This window comes from Diceros bicornis, chromosome 19 (genome assembly GCF_020826845.1).
Source record: "Diceros bicornis minor isolate mBicDic1 chromosome 19, mDicBic1.mat.cur, whole genome shotgun sequence".
NCBI lineage: Eukaryota > Metazoa > Chordata > Mammalia > Perissodactyla > Rhinocerotidae > Diceros > Diceros bicornis.
This window is the reverse complement of record NC_080758.1, coordinates 10,714,964-10,734,033: the sequence shown is the minus strand read 5'-3', so window position 1 is coordinate 10,734,033 and position 19,070 is coordinate 10,714,964. Positions and strand designations below refer to the sequence as shown.

The following is a 19,070-nucleotide window of genomic DNA, read 5'->3' as shown; positions in this document are numbered from 1 at the left end:
TGGGAGAAGTCCCAGCTCTCGGCCGCCCAGCGCCAGGGGGCTGTAAACAGGTGGTCTGCGCCGGTGTCGGGATGCTCCCTGGGACGCCCTTCGCAGCTCTGTGGCCATGTCCTCTGCCCCAAGCAGCCAGGGTCAGTGCAACCAGTCCCACCTAGCACCACAGGCGACACACGCGTGCGCCCACACACTCGCAAAATCAGAATCAAAATCGTCAGGTGTAAGAAATTATTCAGGATGGAGAAGCTCGTCAGTCATTTTTGTACAGAAAGGAAGACAAGACAAACAGATTCCGTTCTCCCCACGCACACACAACCATCATCAAAAGATATAATAATCACAAAATAATAAAAGTGCTTACTCTGGCAGAAATACCTAGTGTTGTCGGCGGGCAGGGGGAGTTGTAATTTTTACTGTAAGGAAAAGTGTTTAAACAGCGCTGTGTACCACGGGGCCTCTGACTTCAGACTCAACTGGCTGTCACAGACGTGGGTCCGAGTTCCAAGGCGAGGGGAGGGTGTCAGTGGTGCTTCTTAAGTTCTTTCCAGATTGGTGAACCAAGAAAAAGGTCGACAGAGTCCTTACACGGACAGTTTATGAACTCAGGAGTTTCCTGTAAAACAGCTCGGGTGTTTTGTTTCTTTGTCCTCTCCCCACAACTAAGATGACCCCTGGAAGCGCCTGCGTGGGACGGGGTCTCTGGCGGGATCAGTCTGAAGGGTGCAGGTCGGGATCGTGGACTCACAACCGACTTGAGGCTCCTGCTCGTTGGGTCTCCCGAGTTTGAGAAGCACGCGTGCTCATTCCTGCCCCTCGGGGACCCCAGCGGGGGGTGTGAGCAGGCTGCCCACCGACAGGGTGGTTCTACGGGGTGGTCTCCAGCCGCCTCTCTGTCCCTCTCGCCCTTGACCGCCTCCACCAGAGTGTGGTCAACAGAACAAGGAGGTCCGTTGACAGCACTGACGAGCACCTTCGATGTCCAGGGATGGCTTCGCCAGCACCTCTGAGAACCTTTCTCCCTTGAAGATGCCAAGCAGCATCTTAGGCGTTGACTTGAAAAGGCAACTCACGCCCCTCCATCAAAATTGGGAATTAAGGAGAAGACCAAAGAGACCAGATGCACTGCCTGTATCTGCTGGAAACAGAGAAAACTTCCCAACGAGGATTCCACGAGACCTACCTGCAGGGGCCATCACCTGTCTGCGGACAAGGCCAGGTTCGGGCTTTGCAAACTCAGAGTGGAATTACCTTTAGACTTCCAGTTTTACAGTCTGACTTCCCAGACAGACTGGGGTGCAAAAACACTGAGCACAACTTTCTCCCCGGCCACCTCTGAAACCACATCTACCCACTCGGGGAAGAAGTCAGACCTGCTCACCCTTTATGAAAGTCTTGGACAAAGACCCTAGTCCTAAACAACCATTCATTCAATGCAACATTTATTTTCTGTATGGCAGAAACGCCTGGAACAGAAAGGGAAAAATACTGCAAAAGTGCAGAATCTTAAAACAATAGAAGTGATGTCAATAGCCAATGTACTAGTGCCTGCAACTTACTTCATTCTATCAAGTTTTAAAAGGGCAACGTAAATATCTGAGCATATCAAGAGTGCTCCCAAGGCAAGGGACCGTCTGCTCCTCACGTCCCCAACTCGCAGGGAACTGGTTGACCCTAGAGCAGTGGGCGTCAGCAACCAGGCTGGAACTTAATCTCTGCAGCTCGTGAAGAAGAATCATGCTGAAGGGCTGAGGAGTATGTACTCATCAAGAATTAATCACAAACCTAAGATATCAAACACAGTCAGCTCTCGAAGATCCACCCACTGAACCGTATGGCGCACACATGTGGCTCCTGCAAGAACTGACTTGAAAACCCAAGAATGCCTTGCCCTGCCACGTCCAGTGCTTGCATACTCCCTGCTTCCTCTGAAACGAGAAGCCACGGCTTCATAAAAAAACACACACATGTACTCCATCTCCACAATTGGCTGCCTTTCAGCAAGCTCCCCCTGAAATCCGCAGGCAGCAGAATGGAGCCCAGACCCCAAAGCTGATGCCTGGGTCTCCTCCCACCGGGCTCCTGGCTTGAAGCTGCCACCGACGAGTAGCAATACACTAAGATGCCTCTGCCTTGGTCATTTTGTCCTCCATAATTCCTCCTAACAGAAAACAGATTGCTGTGGAAGCAATGAGCCCCGTCTGTGACCTTTCCACTCTGGACTTGGAGGGCCTGAGCCACATGTGCTATGTTGTCTGAAGAATTAGTTGAGTCTCTTATCTCAGTGTTGACATGTTTAGGGGCCATTCAGTGGCACGTTTCCTGCTAAAACAACTCTGCTGAAAATGTCTGAGGGTGTCCTCAGAGAGCCACGGGCGTTATAGTTGTTATCAGGTCCCAGCAAAGCAGGATAACACCTTTGACATTCTTTTATGAGGTGGCAGGTGAAGGGAACGCCGAGGCCGAAGGTGCTGGATCAGACCCAGGATACCATGTTCGATTTATGGCCCTCTCTCCCCACCTCCTCTCATCTGCTTGCTGCAATCCCGGGAAGCCAGCGCAGCTTCAATGAGCAGGGCCATCTGAGATAGGATATTGAGCGTTTCCAAATCGAGACTCTTGTTTGGATAACTTTTTACCACGTCACTGTCTTTTGCCCCAAACCTATACCAAGAGCTATACATTTCTCTGAAACCAGTCTTTAAGAGCAAGAAAGACATAAAGAGTATACACACATTAGGATTGTTTTAAAACAAAAAACATAAAAAAAAAACCCTTCTACAATCTTCAACTAGACAGAAATTTTTATCACACGACAACGAAATTCAAGTCATAAGGAAGCTTGCACAGTGACCCTATAACTCTCTCGCTGAGCCACCATCTCAACATAGTCACAGTCACTCCAACAGGAATCACCAGGGGTTCCAACAGGCCTGCGAGGGCACCTTTTAGGAGCCTCCTCCTGTTTATTCAGTGTTAGGGCTCCGCTGAAGCAGAGCCGAGTCACGTCACAACTGCACGTGTTAGCAATGACTGCAAAATCCACAGGTGGCGGTGAACAGAAACGGAACGTGAACTCTGTCCATCAGGAAAGCGCGGAGACCGGGGCCCCTCCCCGAGCACGCAGCCTAGGACGTGAGCTTGGAGTAGCTGGGAGGAGAGAACCGCCTGCGCAGGTACTTGAGGACGTAGAGGGGCAGACAGCTGACCAGCGTGATGACGGAGACTTTCCACAAGAACGACAACGTGGCGATGAAGTACACATCTGCAAGCCAACGGGAAGACAGCGGTGAGCAGGGGGAATGTGCCGGACGACACACGCAGCCCAGAAACCGCCGCCACAGCTATCACAGGGGATGCCGTCTCCTGTCACCCACGCACGGCCTCCTGGCACTGGCTTCTTTCCTCCACCCAACCTTGACGGGGACGCGCTCCAGACTAATAGCACGTAAAGCGTGCCAGCCTAATTGTCCTCGCTCTCTCCTCCTCTCCGACCTGCTTCTGTAGCTTCCTGTATTCAGTGAAATGCCATTTTCAACAACTAGGAAAACCAAACTCTGGGCAAAAAAAAAATCCTTACTGGTGTTTTTGATTTGGAATCTGACAGGTGGAGTTTTTCTTTTTCAAACCCGGCCCCTGGAGAGCAGAAAGTGACACTCAAAGACAGGTTTCTGCTTCCCAGGAACTTCTTCCCAGTGATGGTCACAGAACGCCGGGAGACGGGTCTGAGGGTGGTGCAATGTGGGCTGACACCCCCTTGTCAGAGACGGCGTAACCTCAGGGGCTCTGACCCACGCGCTCCCTTTCCTGCTGGAGGACAGCAAACCCTGCAGTTATGAGGTTTTTGCGAGAGAGGTGCGACAACTTGTGGTTTTCAACAGTACATGGAGCCGATGCCACAGTAACACCTTCCCCACTTCCTGAGCACAGGATGGGGAAAAGGCAGCCGGCACTGATTAAGCACCTACTACGTGCCAGACCTACGGCCCCACTGTGTGCTGCTCGCCTGGTCCTGTGGCTGGTCCACATCTCAGGCGGCTGACTGCAGCTTCCTGAGGGCAGCACTCACATCTTCCAAGCCTCTGTGACCCCTGGGCCTCAAGCCATTGAGTACACAGTAGGTGCTCAGAAAACCCACTCTGAGAGACTTTGGGGACAAGCGTGAAACTGTTCTAAGACTTCACGTTTCACAAGGATGATGTTCCTTTTAACTTTACCAAAACCTTCTTAAGGAGCATTTGCTGATAAACAAGAGATGTGATCCAAGATGCTTTCATGGTAAGGCAGAGTGTCTCAACCTAACGATCATGAAAAGTCCTGCTGGACTATCATTTATTCGTCAGTAGGACCTGGATGCCTGACATCTCCACAGCTCCACGGAGCCCAGCACAGGGGCCAGCTCCCTGTAGAAACCCACTAGGGCCTTGCTGAAGTCAATGAATCCCCTTCTAAGCCGGTTAACACAGTGTGGTTTTAACAGAAAATACTCCATATTGAGATCGCGCCCGACAGCCTCAGTTCCAAGAGGCTGATTGACAACTGTCACTTGTCCCGAGGGGACGCCAAGGAGAAAATGGGGGCCGTTGAGTGCAAAGGGCTGCTGGACAAAGAACCCAGGACACAAGTGCTGGTGAGACCTCTGGGCCTGATGGGCCAGGGGGCCCATTAAATGCAGGGCGTCTTACCGATGAATTCGTGCAGGAACACCAGGGAGGCGATGTAGCAGGCCAGGCTGAGCAGCTGGGCCACCGTCATGAGCCAGTGCCAGGTCTGGATGGTTAGGGCCACCATCAGCAGCTCGGTGAGGATCAGCGACGTGAAAGAAATCGCCACGATGTGCACGAATTCTGACTCAAACAGCAGCAGCGCCCCATACATGATGGTACTCCCTGAAAGTGCAAGCAAGGTGCAGGTGGGGAGGGGCCGGCGCGCCCCACCTCTGCTCTCTCACATTCGACTCCTGTGCTTTTCTCCATTTAGACGTGAAAGGTACCACTGGTCAAATGAGGCTAACGAGAGGTGCTTTATGGAGGTTTTAAAGAGAGGTGTCACAGTCTAGTTCTTCCTATATTCCCGTTTGACTTTACATAATAAAGAGTCTATAACTGCAGGGGGGCTGGGGAGAGGGAGAGCGAGAGGGAAAGGGGGAAAAAAGGGAGAGAAACTGAGAGAGAAAGTAACCACCTGCAGCAGATGGCACAAGAAGTAGAAATTTAAATATGTTATTTTAAATGATAGAGGTAGCCAGTCACAAAAAGACAAATAGCGTATGAGTCCCCTTACATGAAAGTATCTAAGGTAGTCAAATTCATAGAGATGGAAGGTAGCCTGGTGGTTACCAGGGGTACCTGGAGGAGGAAAGAGGGGTTTGTTGAATGGATACAGAGTTTCAGTTTCACAAGATGAAAAGGAGATCTGTTTCACAACAATGCGAATAGACTGGACACTACCGAACCGCACACGTCAAAACAGGTAAGATGGTCAACTTTATGTTATGTGTTTTTTGCCACACGCACATGAAATGATAGAGGTAACTAAAGAGACACTCGAAGAATTATGCACCTGTATTGAGGAGAGAAAGGAAAGTGGGGGAGGGTACAGATAAGTCCGTTCTCATCTAGCATGGCAGGAACTGGATGGAGAATGTCTCACATTGATCAAAAACACTGGCAGCAGGAGAATATTTACTTAAAGTGGGGCCAGAAAACCCTATACCTAACAACTCCTCATTAATTGCCTATTGTAACAGGGTTGAGGATGGAGGGGCCGGAATGGAGCACTACTGCTTGTTATTATGAACTTTCGTGCAGGACTGGCTTTCTTTAACCAGATACATATATTACACTTTGGTATACTTCTCAAAAAGACCCCCTCAAATTTTTTAAATGACAATTTAGCCTCCTGCCAACAAATTCAACAGTCTCTACACTTTTTGATTGCCCATCTCATCAGTAACAAACGTTAAGAATGAACCCCCAATATACAATGTATATTTGTAAATTATGTATGTGTACCTGTGCAGACAGATATTAAGACCATTGTACAAAGATATTATGTACAAATACATAAAACATATATAAAAATAGAAATGCTAAAAAGAGTGAAGAAAAAATAAACACAAACAGAGGTTTTGATGTTTTCTTCTCATGCTCCAATAAATCGTCTTACAAAGCCTCTACAGTCTGAGGGACCTTCTCCGGAGGCCACTGAAGTAAATATGTTTTTCAAAAACTACAACTTGACCTCAGAAGAGGTATCAGAACATTCCAGGAAGCAACCACTTGTTGTTACAATGGCTCAAACACCTCAGCAGATTTTGATTAGTATTAGTTATATTTTTATCTGACCTGATCTCATTAAGCTGGCAGCACCATCTCACATACGTGCCTTTCACTGTGCTGAATGTTCGAGTCTGTAGAACATGCTGAGCAGGGTTTCCCTCAGGGCACACTGTCACACTCTGTACTGCTATTTTAGGGTTTCAGCCTCTTCCCCTCATGTCCTACAGCCCGTAGAACAGTAAAGTTGACCCTTGGGCCAATGCCAGAGCATAAGACAGTAGGTAGTTCCACCTTTCTTACCTTGATAGATGCTAATCAAAACCCATATTAAGAATGTCTTGTAGGACAATGGTCGTCCCTAAAGAGAAAGAGACAGACAGAGCAGGTTACCATGCATGGCTCACCCAGGGTGCTAGCTGCCTTCACGCTACTGTTCCAGCAACCAGACAAGGTGACCTGCCTGTTTGCCTCAAAAAAAGAGGCTTACACACATCCCAATACATCCGAAAAATTACGTTTTTTAAAGAGAATTAGATAGGAATGAGTCTGTCCTTTAGTAAAAACCCCTTGAGGACAAATAAATGCAATTCCACACACACACATTTTTTTAGAAGTGGACACAAGAACATTTCTAGACACAGGCACAAGTTGCAGCTGCAAAATGTAACTATCAGCGGCTTTTTAAAAAGCCATTAGTCGGTTTGTTTTCAGTTTATATATTACTGTACTGTTTAATATTCTTTACACGTGCATATATTACTTTTTTAAGAAAAAAAATAAACTCCCACGCCTTCCTCCCAAAAGCCACCAGTTCCAGTGCGTTCACGTCAGATATGGAGGGTCTGTGTGAAACAGTAAAAGATGATGGGAGGGAGGGAGGGAGGAAGGAGCTCAGGAAACCTTGAGGAGATCCTTGTAGAGCTCGGGGTACAGCATGGCAACTTCTGACTTGACATCCTTGTCCAGGACCAGAGAAAATACGGGAAACATGGTGTAGATGGTGGAGTACCTAGGAGAGAGAACCACCACTGGTAAGCTCCCCCGACGGAATGTGAGTAATATGCTCCCCCAGCCTCTGGAGCCCACTTCCCATTCACTCATTCAGCAACTATTAAAGGAGTGCCGTTTACGTGCCAGGGCCGGTTTTAAGCACTGGAGACTCAAGGTGAAAAGCAGACATAAGTGTCTGCCCCCAGAGAGCTTCTGTGCTAGTCAGTGAGCTGATAAACAAACTCAGTCAACTATATTGTGTGTTGGAGGTGAGTGCTAAGGAGGAAAATATAATGGGGAAGAGGGAGTAAGACACGGGGGTGGTGCAATTTTAGAGAATGTGGCCAAGGAATGTGACATTTGAGTAACCACCCACAAGAGGTGAGGGGGCAGCCATGCCAGTATCAGAGGGAAGAGCATCCCAGGCAGAGGAAACAGCGAGTGCAAAGGCCCTGAGGTGGGAGTGTCTCTGTGCTGTTTGAAGAACAGCAAGGCCGCCAATGTGGCTGGGGCTGAGTGGGTGGGGTGAGAGAGGAGGAGATGAGAACCGAGAGGGAAGAGGGGCCAGCGCATGGAAAGCCACGTGGAACATGGCTCAGGGAACCCCTGGCTATATTCTGGCACATTCTTTCACTCTTCCAAGACCTGACAAAGGACAGGTCCATTTTTCCAATTAGAAGCAGGCAGAATTCCAGTGCCTACCCTCAGGCTGAACTGGCAAAACATAAAAAGATGGCAGGAGTACTCGGTAGGACTCTCCCCTGGGACCAGCCGGCCTTTCTGTGCTTCCTGCCTCTTCCCAACAGGAGCGCACCCTGCCAGCGGCTCCATCTAGGGCACGTGGTAACCCGACTCCACCTACCTGGGTAACGCAAAGACTGAGCACACTCTCTGGAAAGGGCAAAAGGAACGTCATGAATTTCAGGTCAGGAACGGGGTGGGCTGGATGGCAGCTAACATCCAGGCGACACCCTAACAGGTCAGTGGCACACAGCAGTCAGGCTCTATTAGATGTGTCCCCCAAGAGAGCAGGGCTCCGGCCTACCTTAGAGACCCAACAGTGGGACGCTCTAGTGGTCCCTGCGGCAGGGAGGGTACTTCACAGATCCCCCCTCACCTTTCCTGAGATCTAAGAAATCACTGAGTCTGGAACCTTCAGTCTTGTTTTTATTGCCCATCGGCCCACACCTCGGACTCTCGTGGGCGAGCAGCTTCCTCCCCAGGCCCCGCTGGCCCAGCGCCACGGGCCACACACACAGCGGCCTCTGCTTCCTGCATCTGGGTAAGGGCTCACCAGTTCAAAAACGCATTAATTCAAGGAGGTTCTAAACTGCGTTGCCGGGCCTGCCTTGGGGCCAGAGTCAAGGCGACTGACTTGAGGACTGAACGGTCTTTACACATGTTTCTTCTCTCTTCTGTGGCATCTTAGGGAGGGCTCATTAAAAATTAATGCCTTGCCTGGATTTTCTTACCCAATGATGAGGAATCCTTGATAGAGAGGAACCGAGGCAAAGTAAAACACGGAGGAAAAGACAGCCTGTGCCAAGGAGAAAAGAGGACGTTACCAAAATTGTGACAAATGCCTTACCTTTACATAAGTAAAAATGACCCCTAACACTCACCTAGCACTTTTTTTACACTGGCACTGTTATACGTGCTTCAGGTCTATTAGTTCATTCAATTCTTACAACTCTATGTAGCAGGTACTGTTATCATCACCCTCATTTCACAGATGAGAAAAGTCAGGCACAGAGAGGTTAAGTGACTTGCCCAAGATCACACAGCTCATAAGTGACAAAGCCAGGAGTCACACCTGGGTGGTTTAGCTTCAGAGTGCACTCTCAGCCCCTTTGTGAATACTTATTATGTTATATGAGCCTGGACCTGGGAACACTTTGTGTACAATCTCAGTGAATCACCAGAACAAACTATCAGATCAAGTCCTAATCTCACCTGCATTGTACAGGAGAAACTGAGCAGGTAAATGGTATCTCGGGACTCAAGCCCAGCTCTGTTTCCAGAGCCTACACTCCCCAACAGCTCAGAATCACCGCCTCTCTGGGCGTGCAACCGCTAACAACATTGGCTATGCCAACAACCGCTATGCAACATTGGCATACGTATGGAAACAGATATGGAAAAACATCCTCCACCGTGAGGATATCCTCCGGGGACCCAGGAGGATGGACTGCAGAGAAGGCTTCACTTCTCACATTACACGTTTTACTATTTTTGGAAATTTTTACGAAGAGCCCATAACCTGCCACTTTTGCAATTAGACAAAAGCAATAAAGATATTTACAAACCGTTACCAAAATGTCTACTTCCTTCCTGATTTGGAAAATATTCGCTCCTGGCAGAGAAAAATAGGCCAGGGTGATAAAATCAGGCTTGATGCTCTGTTACTTCCTTCTCTAGACATCCATAGGCTGAAGGAAGGAAAGTGGCCTCCAGAAGCTCATTTCTATTACTAGAAAAACAAAGGGAGGCCGGGACGACTGCTGCCTGAAGGCTTTCTAAAAACTGAGCACGGAGAAAGGCTGAGGTGGCCTCATGATTAGAAAGAGCATCCAGCCAGAGACGTGCTCCCTTCTCACCTGCGATGGGTGTTCCCCTGGCACACATCTCAGAACACAGGTGCCACCTGGCGACATGGTCACCGGCAGCCCTGGCCATGCCCTGAACATGGTTTCAGAATTGAAAGGTGCAAGGCACCTTGCAAATGACTTCTCACCCAGGCTGGGCCACTGCACGGGAAGGATGGTAGTAAAAATGTTGAGAATCTGGCGTTTAGTTTTGCAAAGGCACACCAGGAGCCTCTTTCTCTAAGAGGGCTGGGCTGCCCCCTAAAGCCTTTGTCTTGGAAAGATCACTTTGCAGAGAATAAAAACATCATCATTGGGGCTGGCCTGGTGGTGTAGTGGTTAAGTTCGCATGCTCCACTTTGGCAGGCCAGCCTTCGCAGGTTCGGATCCCGGGTGCAGACCCACGCACCGCTTATCAAGCCATGCTGTGGCAGGCATCCCACATATAAAGTAGAGGAAGATGGGCAGGGATATTAGCCCAGGGCCAATCTTCCTCAGCAAAAAGAGGAGGATTGGCAACAGATGTTAGCTCAGGGCTGATCTTTCTCACCAAAAAAACCCCAAAAACAAAAAAAACATCGTGTCCTTATCTGTCAAAGAGATCACTGGCAAGGCGGAATTGTACCTGGGACTTGCTCTCAGCCAGCCACCTTCAGCACAGTGGACAGAGGTGACAGGCGTTTTTCTATAGCACAAAAAACACTTCTTCATCCAGGAATTTTTTTTCTGAATTGATGTTATTGGGAACATACCGGCACTGCAGAAGTCAGCTCATCCAGGCCAGCTTTTGTGTGCCTACCCAGGGATGAGCTGATTAATCACCCAATGATTAAAAGCACAGCATTATCCAGTTCAACTGATGAGCCAACATAAATTAAAGTACAGATGTGGTCTGATGAGCCATACCAGCCGCTGTCTGGGTTCAGACCATGTTGATGAAAATCACTTGAAGGTTCTTACACCCACAAATGCAATAGGTATGGAAAACACAAAGTCACCACAAAAGGCATGGAGGAGGCCAGTGGAGGGTAGATTCTCATGGACACACAGCAGCCCCACTCGACTCACTTTGAAAGGCAGGATGCCTTTCAAGTATGATTAAACACCTTTCCCACAAATTAAAGATCACCTTATGTTTATACATTATCCTGTTTTGTTTTCACTAATGATGACAAGGATGCCTTCAGCACTTGCTGCCTTATAGAAGTCTCTGCTTTTCAAAGTAACCCTGTCCGAGGGCCAAGGCAGGTCCTGTCATCCCCATTTTACAGGTGGGAAGACTGAAGGCCAGAGTGGTAAAGTGACTTGTTCGAGGTCTCAGAGACACTTAGTGTGTGGTCAGAAAGAGATCTGAGCTCCAAGATACATCATCCCCGTGTTCTCACCATCTAACCGGGGGTCTTTTCACCTAAACGCCCAGGAAAGAAAATCAGTCCATAGTTTTCTAACACCTAAAATGCGTCCTTCCCCTCCCTTGGACCTCCTTCCTAGTACACTTACCTGCTACAGCCCAATGACAGATTTTGGAGGAGTTGCTGAGAGACGAGGTGGGAAAATACCTTATACACTCTAGAATCCTTTCATGAAAAAGCAGGATGTTACTCCCCGGGAGGGCCAACAGTGGTGATAACTAAGCTCGGCTCCCAGTGGGGCTGTGCTGGGAGGCAGGACTGTGATGCCAAGATAACCTCCACGCTACCGGCTGCGCTGCCCCCCTCAGCACTCCCCGGCCCCCCATATCGAGGGCACTGGAGGAGGAGGCCTTGATTAAGAGTGTAGGCTTTGGGGTCCCCCTGCCTGAGTAGACTAAATCCCCGAGGGATACTGCACGGATTTCTCACCCTCACTGAGCCTCAGCCTCCCCATCTGTAAAGTGGGTACAGGCTATTTATCGTGAGGACTGCAATGAGAACACCCGGCCTGAGGCCCGGGGCACAGGAAGCACTCAAGAAAAGTTACTCTTCTTTTGTGGCTGCTCTGTGGGCCCCACCTCTGCATGTGGAACACTCAGGGCCAGAGCATTCATTCAGCATTTAACTCTGCATCTTTCCCTCTGGCGAACCAATTGTAACAACTCACTCCCAATTACAATAACATCGTCATTTGCACTACACCCACTTTGTGCCAAGCCCTAGACAGGTGCCACTGCTGACGCTCACGTCCCCTCCACACAGCAAGAACGGCCATCCCACCTCCCAGAGGAGGGACCTGGGGCAATCTGAGGTCTAGCAGCTGGAATGCAGCCAGGTGGGATTTCAACTGGCCAGGCGGGGTCACAGCTCGGAAGCACAGTGTAATCCCAGGCTTCTTCCATGCTGGCCCTGTGCACCTGCGCAGAGGAGCCAGCTGTCCACCCACCTGCATGGTGCTGATACAGAGGCTCCTGTGGATCACAAACTGGCTGAGGGCCGCCGAGCGCTTGTAGCTGTTCCGGCCATGCACCATGAGCAACCGGCCGAGGTGCTTGAACTGAGTGATGGAGAAGTCTGCAGCCAGCGACGCCTGCTTTCCTTCCTAAAACCCAGTGAAGTCGGGCACCGTGAGAGGCACACGAGGTCAAGGAAGCACATTGTTTTTAATTGAAAAAGCAAGACGCTGTAAGGAGATCTTGGTATAACTTCAATAAAGAGATTCTCTGGTTTCAAGCTATACACGGTTGGTGGTCCAAGTCTAAATTTGATTTAAAAGAGGAATTTATTTAAATAAAAAACATTCTGAATCACAGATAGCTATAATTTGGAGGTCAAATAGATCTAGTTTTAAGCCTGGGGGGTTAGGCCCACCACATCATGGGTATCAGAAACAAAGAAGCATTCAAAGATAGGCTTTTTATAACATTCAGTTCCCTTAAGAGTTAAACATAAGAGGAGGAAAAACCTGATGCTACTTCATAATATTAAAGGGAAGATTTCTGAGCATATATGATATTCACAGTCCCATGCGCAAAAGCTTTGCGCATTTATAGAAGTGGAAATAATTTACGGTGTAGCCATATAATAGAATGTTCTAATTTTAAAAGGTACATGATGGATGCGATTAATGGGACAGACAGACATCAGGGCCTTCCGATGTGACGCAACAGGGAAACACAAATTCTCCCTGTGTGCTGCTCACACCAAAACACAGAACCTGAATCAAATCCATCTGACCCACAGACGTCACGGGACATTCTGCAACTGTTCCGAATGCTTTGAAAATATCAACGGCATGAAAAACAAAACACTCCCCTCACCAAAAAAAAAAAAGATGCAGAAAAGTGTTCTACATTAAAGATTAAAGAGACATGAAGACATACTAATAAATGCAATGTGTGGTCCCTGATTGGTTCCTGGAGATTTTTTTTAAGCTATCAACACATTTTGAGGACAATTGGGGAAACTGGACTATGCATATTATATAATACTATTATACCAATGTCACATTTCGGGGGAGTGCCAATGTTATTCTGCTCATGTAGGAAAATGTCCTTGTTCTTAAGAGATGCATGCTGAAGTATTCAGGGGTAATATGTTTTATCTGCTACTTACTTGCAACTGGTTCAGAGAGAGAGAGAGAGAGAGTGTGGCAAATGTTAACAACTGGTAAATTGAAGTGAAGAGGAAATAAGTGCTCATTGTTCTATTTCAGCTTTTCTGAAGGAGTGACATTTTTCAAAATAAAAAGTTAGAGGGAAGGTAAAAAATGATGGATCTATATGTTCTGATGTAGAAAAAAATCCAAGGTATATAACAGAGTCAAGCAAGCTGTATAACAAAATACATAGTATAATGTTTTTAATTTAAAATTATACATGAAAATAATATATATGCATGTGTAAGATGTGTGTGTGTATATATGTATATAAAAAAATATGTACGTTATGTACATAATACCAATATATACATACCCATAAACAGTAATATATACACAGACAAAAATTCTGGAAGAATCACCAATGTTACTAGTTGATGAGGCTGTCTAAAAAAAGGATGCACTTTATTTCTAAATTGTCTTAATTTTTTACAGTGAGCACTTATTACTTTTATACTCCATAAACAAAGGAATCAGAATATAATTTTTAACAGAAAGTTAAATGCTTTAGTTCTGTATAAAAATGTGTGAAGAATTCTATCTATTAAACTCAAGTGTGCTTCTTAAAACCTGCATTAAAGGAATCTATACAGATTTCAGACATAACGTCACATTCAAGGATCATTTAACTCTGCAACTTCAAATAATTGTCACCTGGATGAGAACCAGAAAACCAGAAATGGTGGAACAGAAAAACAGGCCTACGAATTACCCAAACTCCTGAATACATGGAACAAAATGTACGGGGAGCATCTCTGGCCCTCGACCTTTGTACTCTTACTTACACACAGCTCTAACAGACTTGGTGCCGGATCTTCCTGCCTATAGTCATTTAGAGGTGACAAATTAGAGAGAGCAGACTAAACTATCAGAGGCAAGCACACAGTGGACAAAGAAAAAGAAAAACTATGTTAGAACACACAAACTTTAAAAAATTGCAGCTGCCAAGACCTTTCAGTGAGGAGCAAACAGTGCCACCTTCTTCCACAATCCCCCGGAGATCAGCACACGGTGTGATAACTAAAGCTTTTACTGACGATGCACCATCATGGAAAAGTTAGAAGTGCATTCACCTCACCCTAAGAATGGAGCAAAACACTTGTTTTCTAATTTAGGTTTTTGCAAGCAAAAAATAAGCATCTGTCTGTCCATGAGATACAGCGATATGGGACTCGGACTTCCAGGTGATGATACTAGGTAATTATGACACATGGTTCCTTACGCTTGTAACTCCAATCTAGAATTTCCAGAGGCATTACAGCTGTGTCTTGGAGGGAAAAAAACTCCAGCTAGTGGAGCAGAACAGCTCCCCACCCCACGACACCATCACCGAGCACTTCAACACCAGCCCTCACAGCCAGCGGCACCCCCCTTGAGTGCTCACCTTTCCCTCGACGCCCACGCCGCAGTCCGACTCCTGAATCATGCTGACGTCATTGCCCCCGTCACCTGCGGGTCACACGGAGCAGAGAGAAAAGCCGAGAAGTTGGGGAGAGCAAGAAACACGACTCCCACGGTTCATACTTCCTTTAATCATACATTTTGCCTTCCTCGGAGTGCTCACTCCGTGCCTCTTCTGCACGGCTCCATTTAATCACTGTGACAAGCTGCAGAATCAGGGTCCTATTTACAGGCAGAAGAGCTGAGGGTCAGAGGGACCAGGTGACCAGCTGAGGGTCCCAGCCATTGAGTGGCAGCAGGGGGACCGTGTCCAGACCACACCAGTGTTTGCAACCACCGCAGGCCCTGCCTCTGAGGGTGGGGTGCGGCGTCACTGTCATCAGCAGTGACTTACTGCACACTTCCTGCGCACTGCGGCAAGCGCCTTTCCAATGCTGCCCCTTTGAATCGTCATAAGCACTGCTGTTGAGGAAACCACTGTTATGATCCCATTCCACCAGTGAGCAGACTGAGGCTCAGACGGGTGAAGGAAGCCACCGGGGTCCCCAGCTAGTAAACTCAGCAGAGAGACTGGAGCCAGACCCAACTCCACAGTGTGTGGTCTTCACTCCTCTGCAAGGCTGCGTCCCGGGTCACGAGTAAAGGAGGTGCAAGCTAAGGAGAGAGGCCCTCGGGCACCCTTATCTACTCTTTCTCAAAGGGAAACGTTAAAACTAATAATAATAACAGAAATAGAGCCCGAGTCCGTGGGGGACAATGTTATGAGCTGAGTAACGAGGCCTGGGGAACTGAAGCACAGCAGAGCCCGACTATCCTTACAGAGGAGTCAGGGCAGCAGCGGGTGGGGCGCCTACCTACGGCGCAGGTGAGCTTGCCCGTGCGCTCCTGCAGCAGGCGCACGATCTGGGCCTTCTGCGTGGGCGCGCAGCGGCAGCAGACCACAGCCGGGCACTGGCAGGCCAGCTCCATGAACTCGTACTCGTAGTACTTGAGGCAGACCTGGGGAGCCGGGAGAGGTGCTGGGTGAGCCCAGGTCGCCTCCCCCACGAAGCAGGAAGGGGCACGCGCCCCTGGAGGACCAGCTGGCGGGGCCCCTGCGCCCACCTCCAGGGAGTCTCCCGAGATGACCAGGGCGCAGTCGTGCTTCCTGCGGAAGGCGTTCAGCTCGAGGTGGGCCTCGCCGCGGTTGGTCACCTGGAAGGGGACAGAGGGTAGAGGAAGCCTCGCTCTCCGGAGGTGGCAGAACCACAAACAGTGGCTTCCTGGAGCCGCTGGGAAGACAATGGCCACCCCTGCCAAGGACCCCTGGCCCTCCCCTGCCACCAGACCCAGAGCCAAATTAAATCCCGTTTGTTACGATTCTGTGGGAATCAGGAGAGCCAGCCTCCCAACCAGCAGCCTGCATTTCCTCCAGGGCGCCTGTGACCCGCAGAACAGAAACAAGAGCTCAAGACGACTGCACTCGCGTTAGGGCCCAGACACCGTGCTCAGCACTTCTCACGGATTCTCCCCCTTGTTTCTCACAACGGCTCTGCAAGGTGCGTAAGGCAACAGCTCCACTTCACACGTAAGGAAACCGCAGCACAGAGGGATCTGCCACCCTGCCGAAAGCCCGGCAACGGGCACGCTGGGGCACAGGCCGCGCAAGCCAGGCCCCCAGCAGCGGTGGCGGGCGCTTCTACAAAGGACCAGATGTGAAATAGCGTAGCTTTGCGGGCCACACAGACTGTCGCCACTGCCCAACTCTGCCGCTGTGGGGCCAAAGCAGCCACAGACGGTACGTAAACAAATGAGTCTACCTGTGTTTAATGAAGCTTTATTTACAACAACGCGTGGCCAGCACACCGGCCGTAGTTTGCAACCTCTGAACTCTAGAACATACAGTCGATTCTATTTGCGTCAGTTATGCGCTATCAAGTCACTGTGAACACTGAATTAGTGAATACTGAACCTTGGCTGCTGGGGAAATGTGGGGCTGGGTTCCTGTGAGCCTCTGGTCACAATACTTTTGTCCATCCATCAATACGTAACCTTGTTTTATATGTGCTACTGTTTAAACACATCTTTGAAAATATACACTGTTGGTTCACTAACATCGAACTCATGGCCGGCAGCACTATAATGCACACCTGAAGGAAGCTTATCTAACACGTATTTCCTCCGTACGGCACGGCACAGGCTTCCCGCTCTTGGGGACACTAGCCAGCGCTTCAGCACTGTGCTGGGGGCCATTTTAAACAGCGAAATCGCTAACAGAAAGCACAAAACTGTAAAAAAAAAACGTGACATAAGCAGACCGTGAGGAGGACGCTTGCCTACAGTATGAGACGAAACGAGAAGGCAGAGCGTCACCTCGTGCATCCTCAGCTGGGAATGTGCACGTCAGGCAAGAAAAATTTCTCACCGCTCTGCGCATGTCCACAAATGACTCTGACAGCGCCTCGAGTATTGGTTTTCAGGTTACGAATAAACTTTAGTGAGCAGGCGAATTTGCAAATATGGAATCCATGAATAATGAGGATCGACTGTGTCCGCCTCTATACAATGCTGTTTGCGCTATTCCCCAAACTGCTGGACTTCTTGAAGCTTCTATGTGTGATAGACCAAGGTAGGGGTGAGGGGAAGACCCCCCAAAACATCAGGAGCCCTCCAGGTGGTTGGCAGGGTGGATCTGACCTCAGGTAAGTGGGGCTACTATATCCTGTCCTGGAGGGGACCAAGTGGCCTCACCTCCCAACTCAATAAGGCCGATCGCGGTCTGCGGCTTCGAGCCTTGGAGTAGCGCCTGACGCCTGCATTGTTTTGGTCAAGCGCTTGCCACAAGAACAGGAAATTTTTCATTTGTCCACCCAATACACCTCCTTCTAAAGGCTCCTAAAGGTTTTCCTTTAGGAGGGCAGACAGACCCATATCTATGATCTGGAATTTATTTCTCATCCAAGGACTTGGCCGTGAAGGTTCAATGTACAATTTCCGTGTACGAGCTTCTCTGCATCCTTCACACTGATTGGGCCTAACTTTTCTCAGCTTCTCCAAGGGACCACGACCCCCACCAGTGAAGAACACAGCGCTACCACAGGCTGTCACGAGGTGCTCCTGAACCACCACCGGGAGGAACCCTTCAGCCCACCTGGGTCATTCAGCTATTCCACCCACAGCTACGACGCAAGCCCCCCATCCTAGGTGGTCACCGTGCTTCCCCCTCCCCTCTTGAGGGGCCCGCTGGAGGTTACGAGGTTACAGGGCCGACTGCAGCCGCACCCACGAGGCCCCACGGCAGAGAGCGCTTTACCAGCCGGAAAATGTGGATGTCTTGGTTTCTGGTCACCAGATGTGCGTTCTTCGCTGTGCATGTAGCCGTCTCCAGCTTGTCCCCCGTCAGCATCCACACCTGAAATTAGGGCAGGAAACAGGTCCTCTGTGTTAGTGTCTGACGCTGGCCTGTCACCTGCGTCCTGGTTCCAAAAACACTGAGCTGAACTTGAGACGTTCCATCTACCTCCCCAACATCCGTGGTGTCCCCAACACGCCACTGGAAACGCCCCAGTTAAAGGGCTTCAGGACGCCAAGCGACCACTGCTGGTGGCAGCAGAAGCCGGTGTGACATTTAGAAAACTATCTGGCCACACAGCAGACATCATGAAGCTCGGCCTCTGACCTCATAATCCCCCTTCTGGGGATTTTTCTTAAAGCAATAAAAAACTTCAAAGAAGGGGAAGGCTGTAGGGATGAGGGGTCACTTCCGCATCCTACAGGAAACACTGCTTTGTCACGGTCTTTCTACGTGGTCGGACGCCCACGCCGAATCTCACGGGGGTTGACCCTAACTATAAAACACTGCCAGGAAACGGGCTAGGTTCCTCCACGCCCTGTAACAGGTCGCTCTGCATTTCACTGCTGTGGGCTCAGAGAGGGTAGGTGACTTGCCCCAAAGCCCCACAGCTAGCTCCTGTCTCAACCAGGCCCAGAATCAGGTCTTCAGAGTCCAAACAGAATGCGCTTCCTGCTCTGCCATTTCACTAACCCCTTGTTCTCCCTGCTCCCAGCAGGAAGGGGCCTTAGAGCCATCGGACAAAGGAAACCTTGGCAGCGGGCAAGTGTAGGAAAGAAAATCACAAGGTTTCCCGAGAGTTCGCCGTGCCAGGCGCCCTTCAAGTGCCGTCCACGTTCAGTGCGTTTCACCTTCACAGTAACTCTAGGAGGCAGAAAACGGAAGCACCGAGAAGTCAGCTGCTCGCCAAGGGCCACA

At 49.3% G+C, this 19,070-nt stretch overlaps 1 protein-coding gene across 1 annotated transcript in view; it reads right to left on the bottom strand.

Moving 5' to 3' along the window:
* Nucleotides 1-800: 800 nt before the first annotated feature.
* ATP9A (ATPase phospholipid transporting 9A (putative)) overlaps nucleotides 801-19,070 on the bottom strand; it is a 122,909-nt gene continuing 104,639 nt past the window's right edge. Inside the window, exons 19-28 of the mRNA XM_058562460.1 lie at nucleotides 18,114-18,212; nucleotides 15,926-16,015; nucleotides 15,676-15,820; nucleotides 14,805-14,869; nucleotides 12,209-12,364; nucleotides 8,738-8,802; nucleotides 7,176-7,284; nucleotides 6,576-6,633; nucleotides 4,680-4,883; nucleotides 801-3,259 (exon numbers count right to left, since the gene is read on the bottom strand). Coding sequence (XP_058418443.1) covers nucleotides 3,123-3,259; nucleotides 4,680-4,883; nucleotides 6,576-6,633; nucleotides 7,176-7,284; nucleotides 8,738-8,802; nucleotides 12,209-12,364; nucleotides 14,805-14,869; nucleotides 15,676-15,820; nucleotides 15,926-16,015; nucleotides 18,114-18,212 — 1,128 coding nt within the window. The 3' untranslated portion in view covers nucleotides 801-3,122. The remainder of the gene's footprint in view (nucleotides 3,260-4,679; nucleotides 4,884-6,575; nucleotides 6,634-7,175; nucleotides 7,285-8,737; nucleotides 8,803-12,208; nucleotides 12,365-14,804; nucleotides 14,870-15,675; nucleotides 15,821-15,925; nucleotides 16,016-18,113; nucleotides 18,213-19,070) is intronic.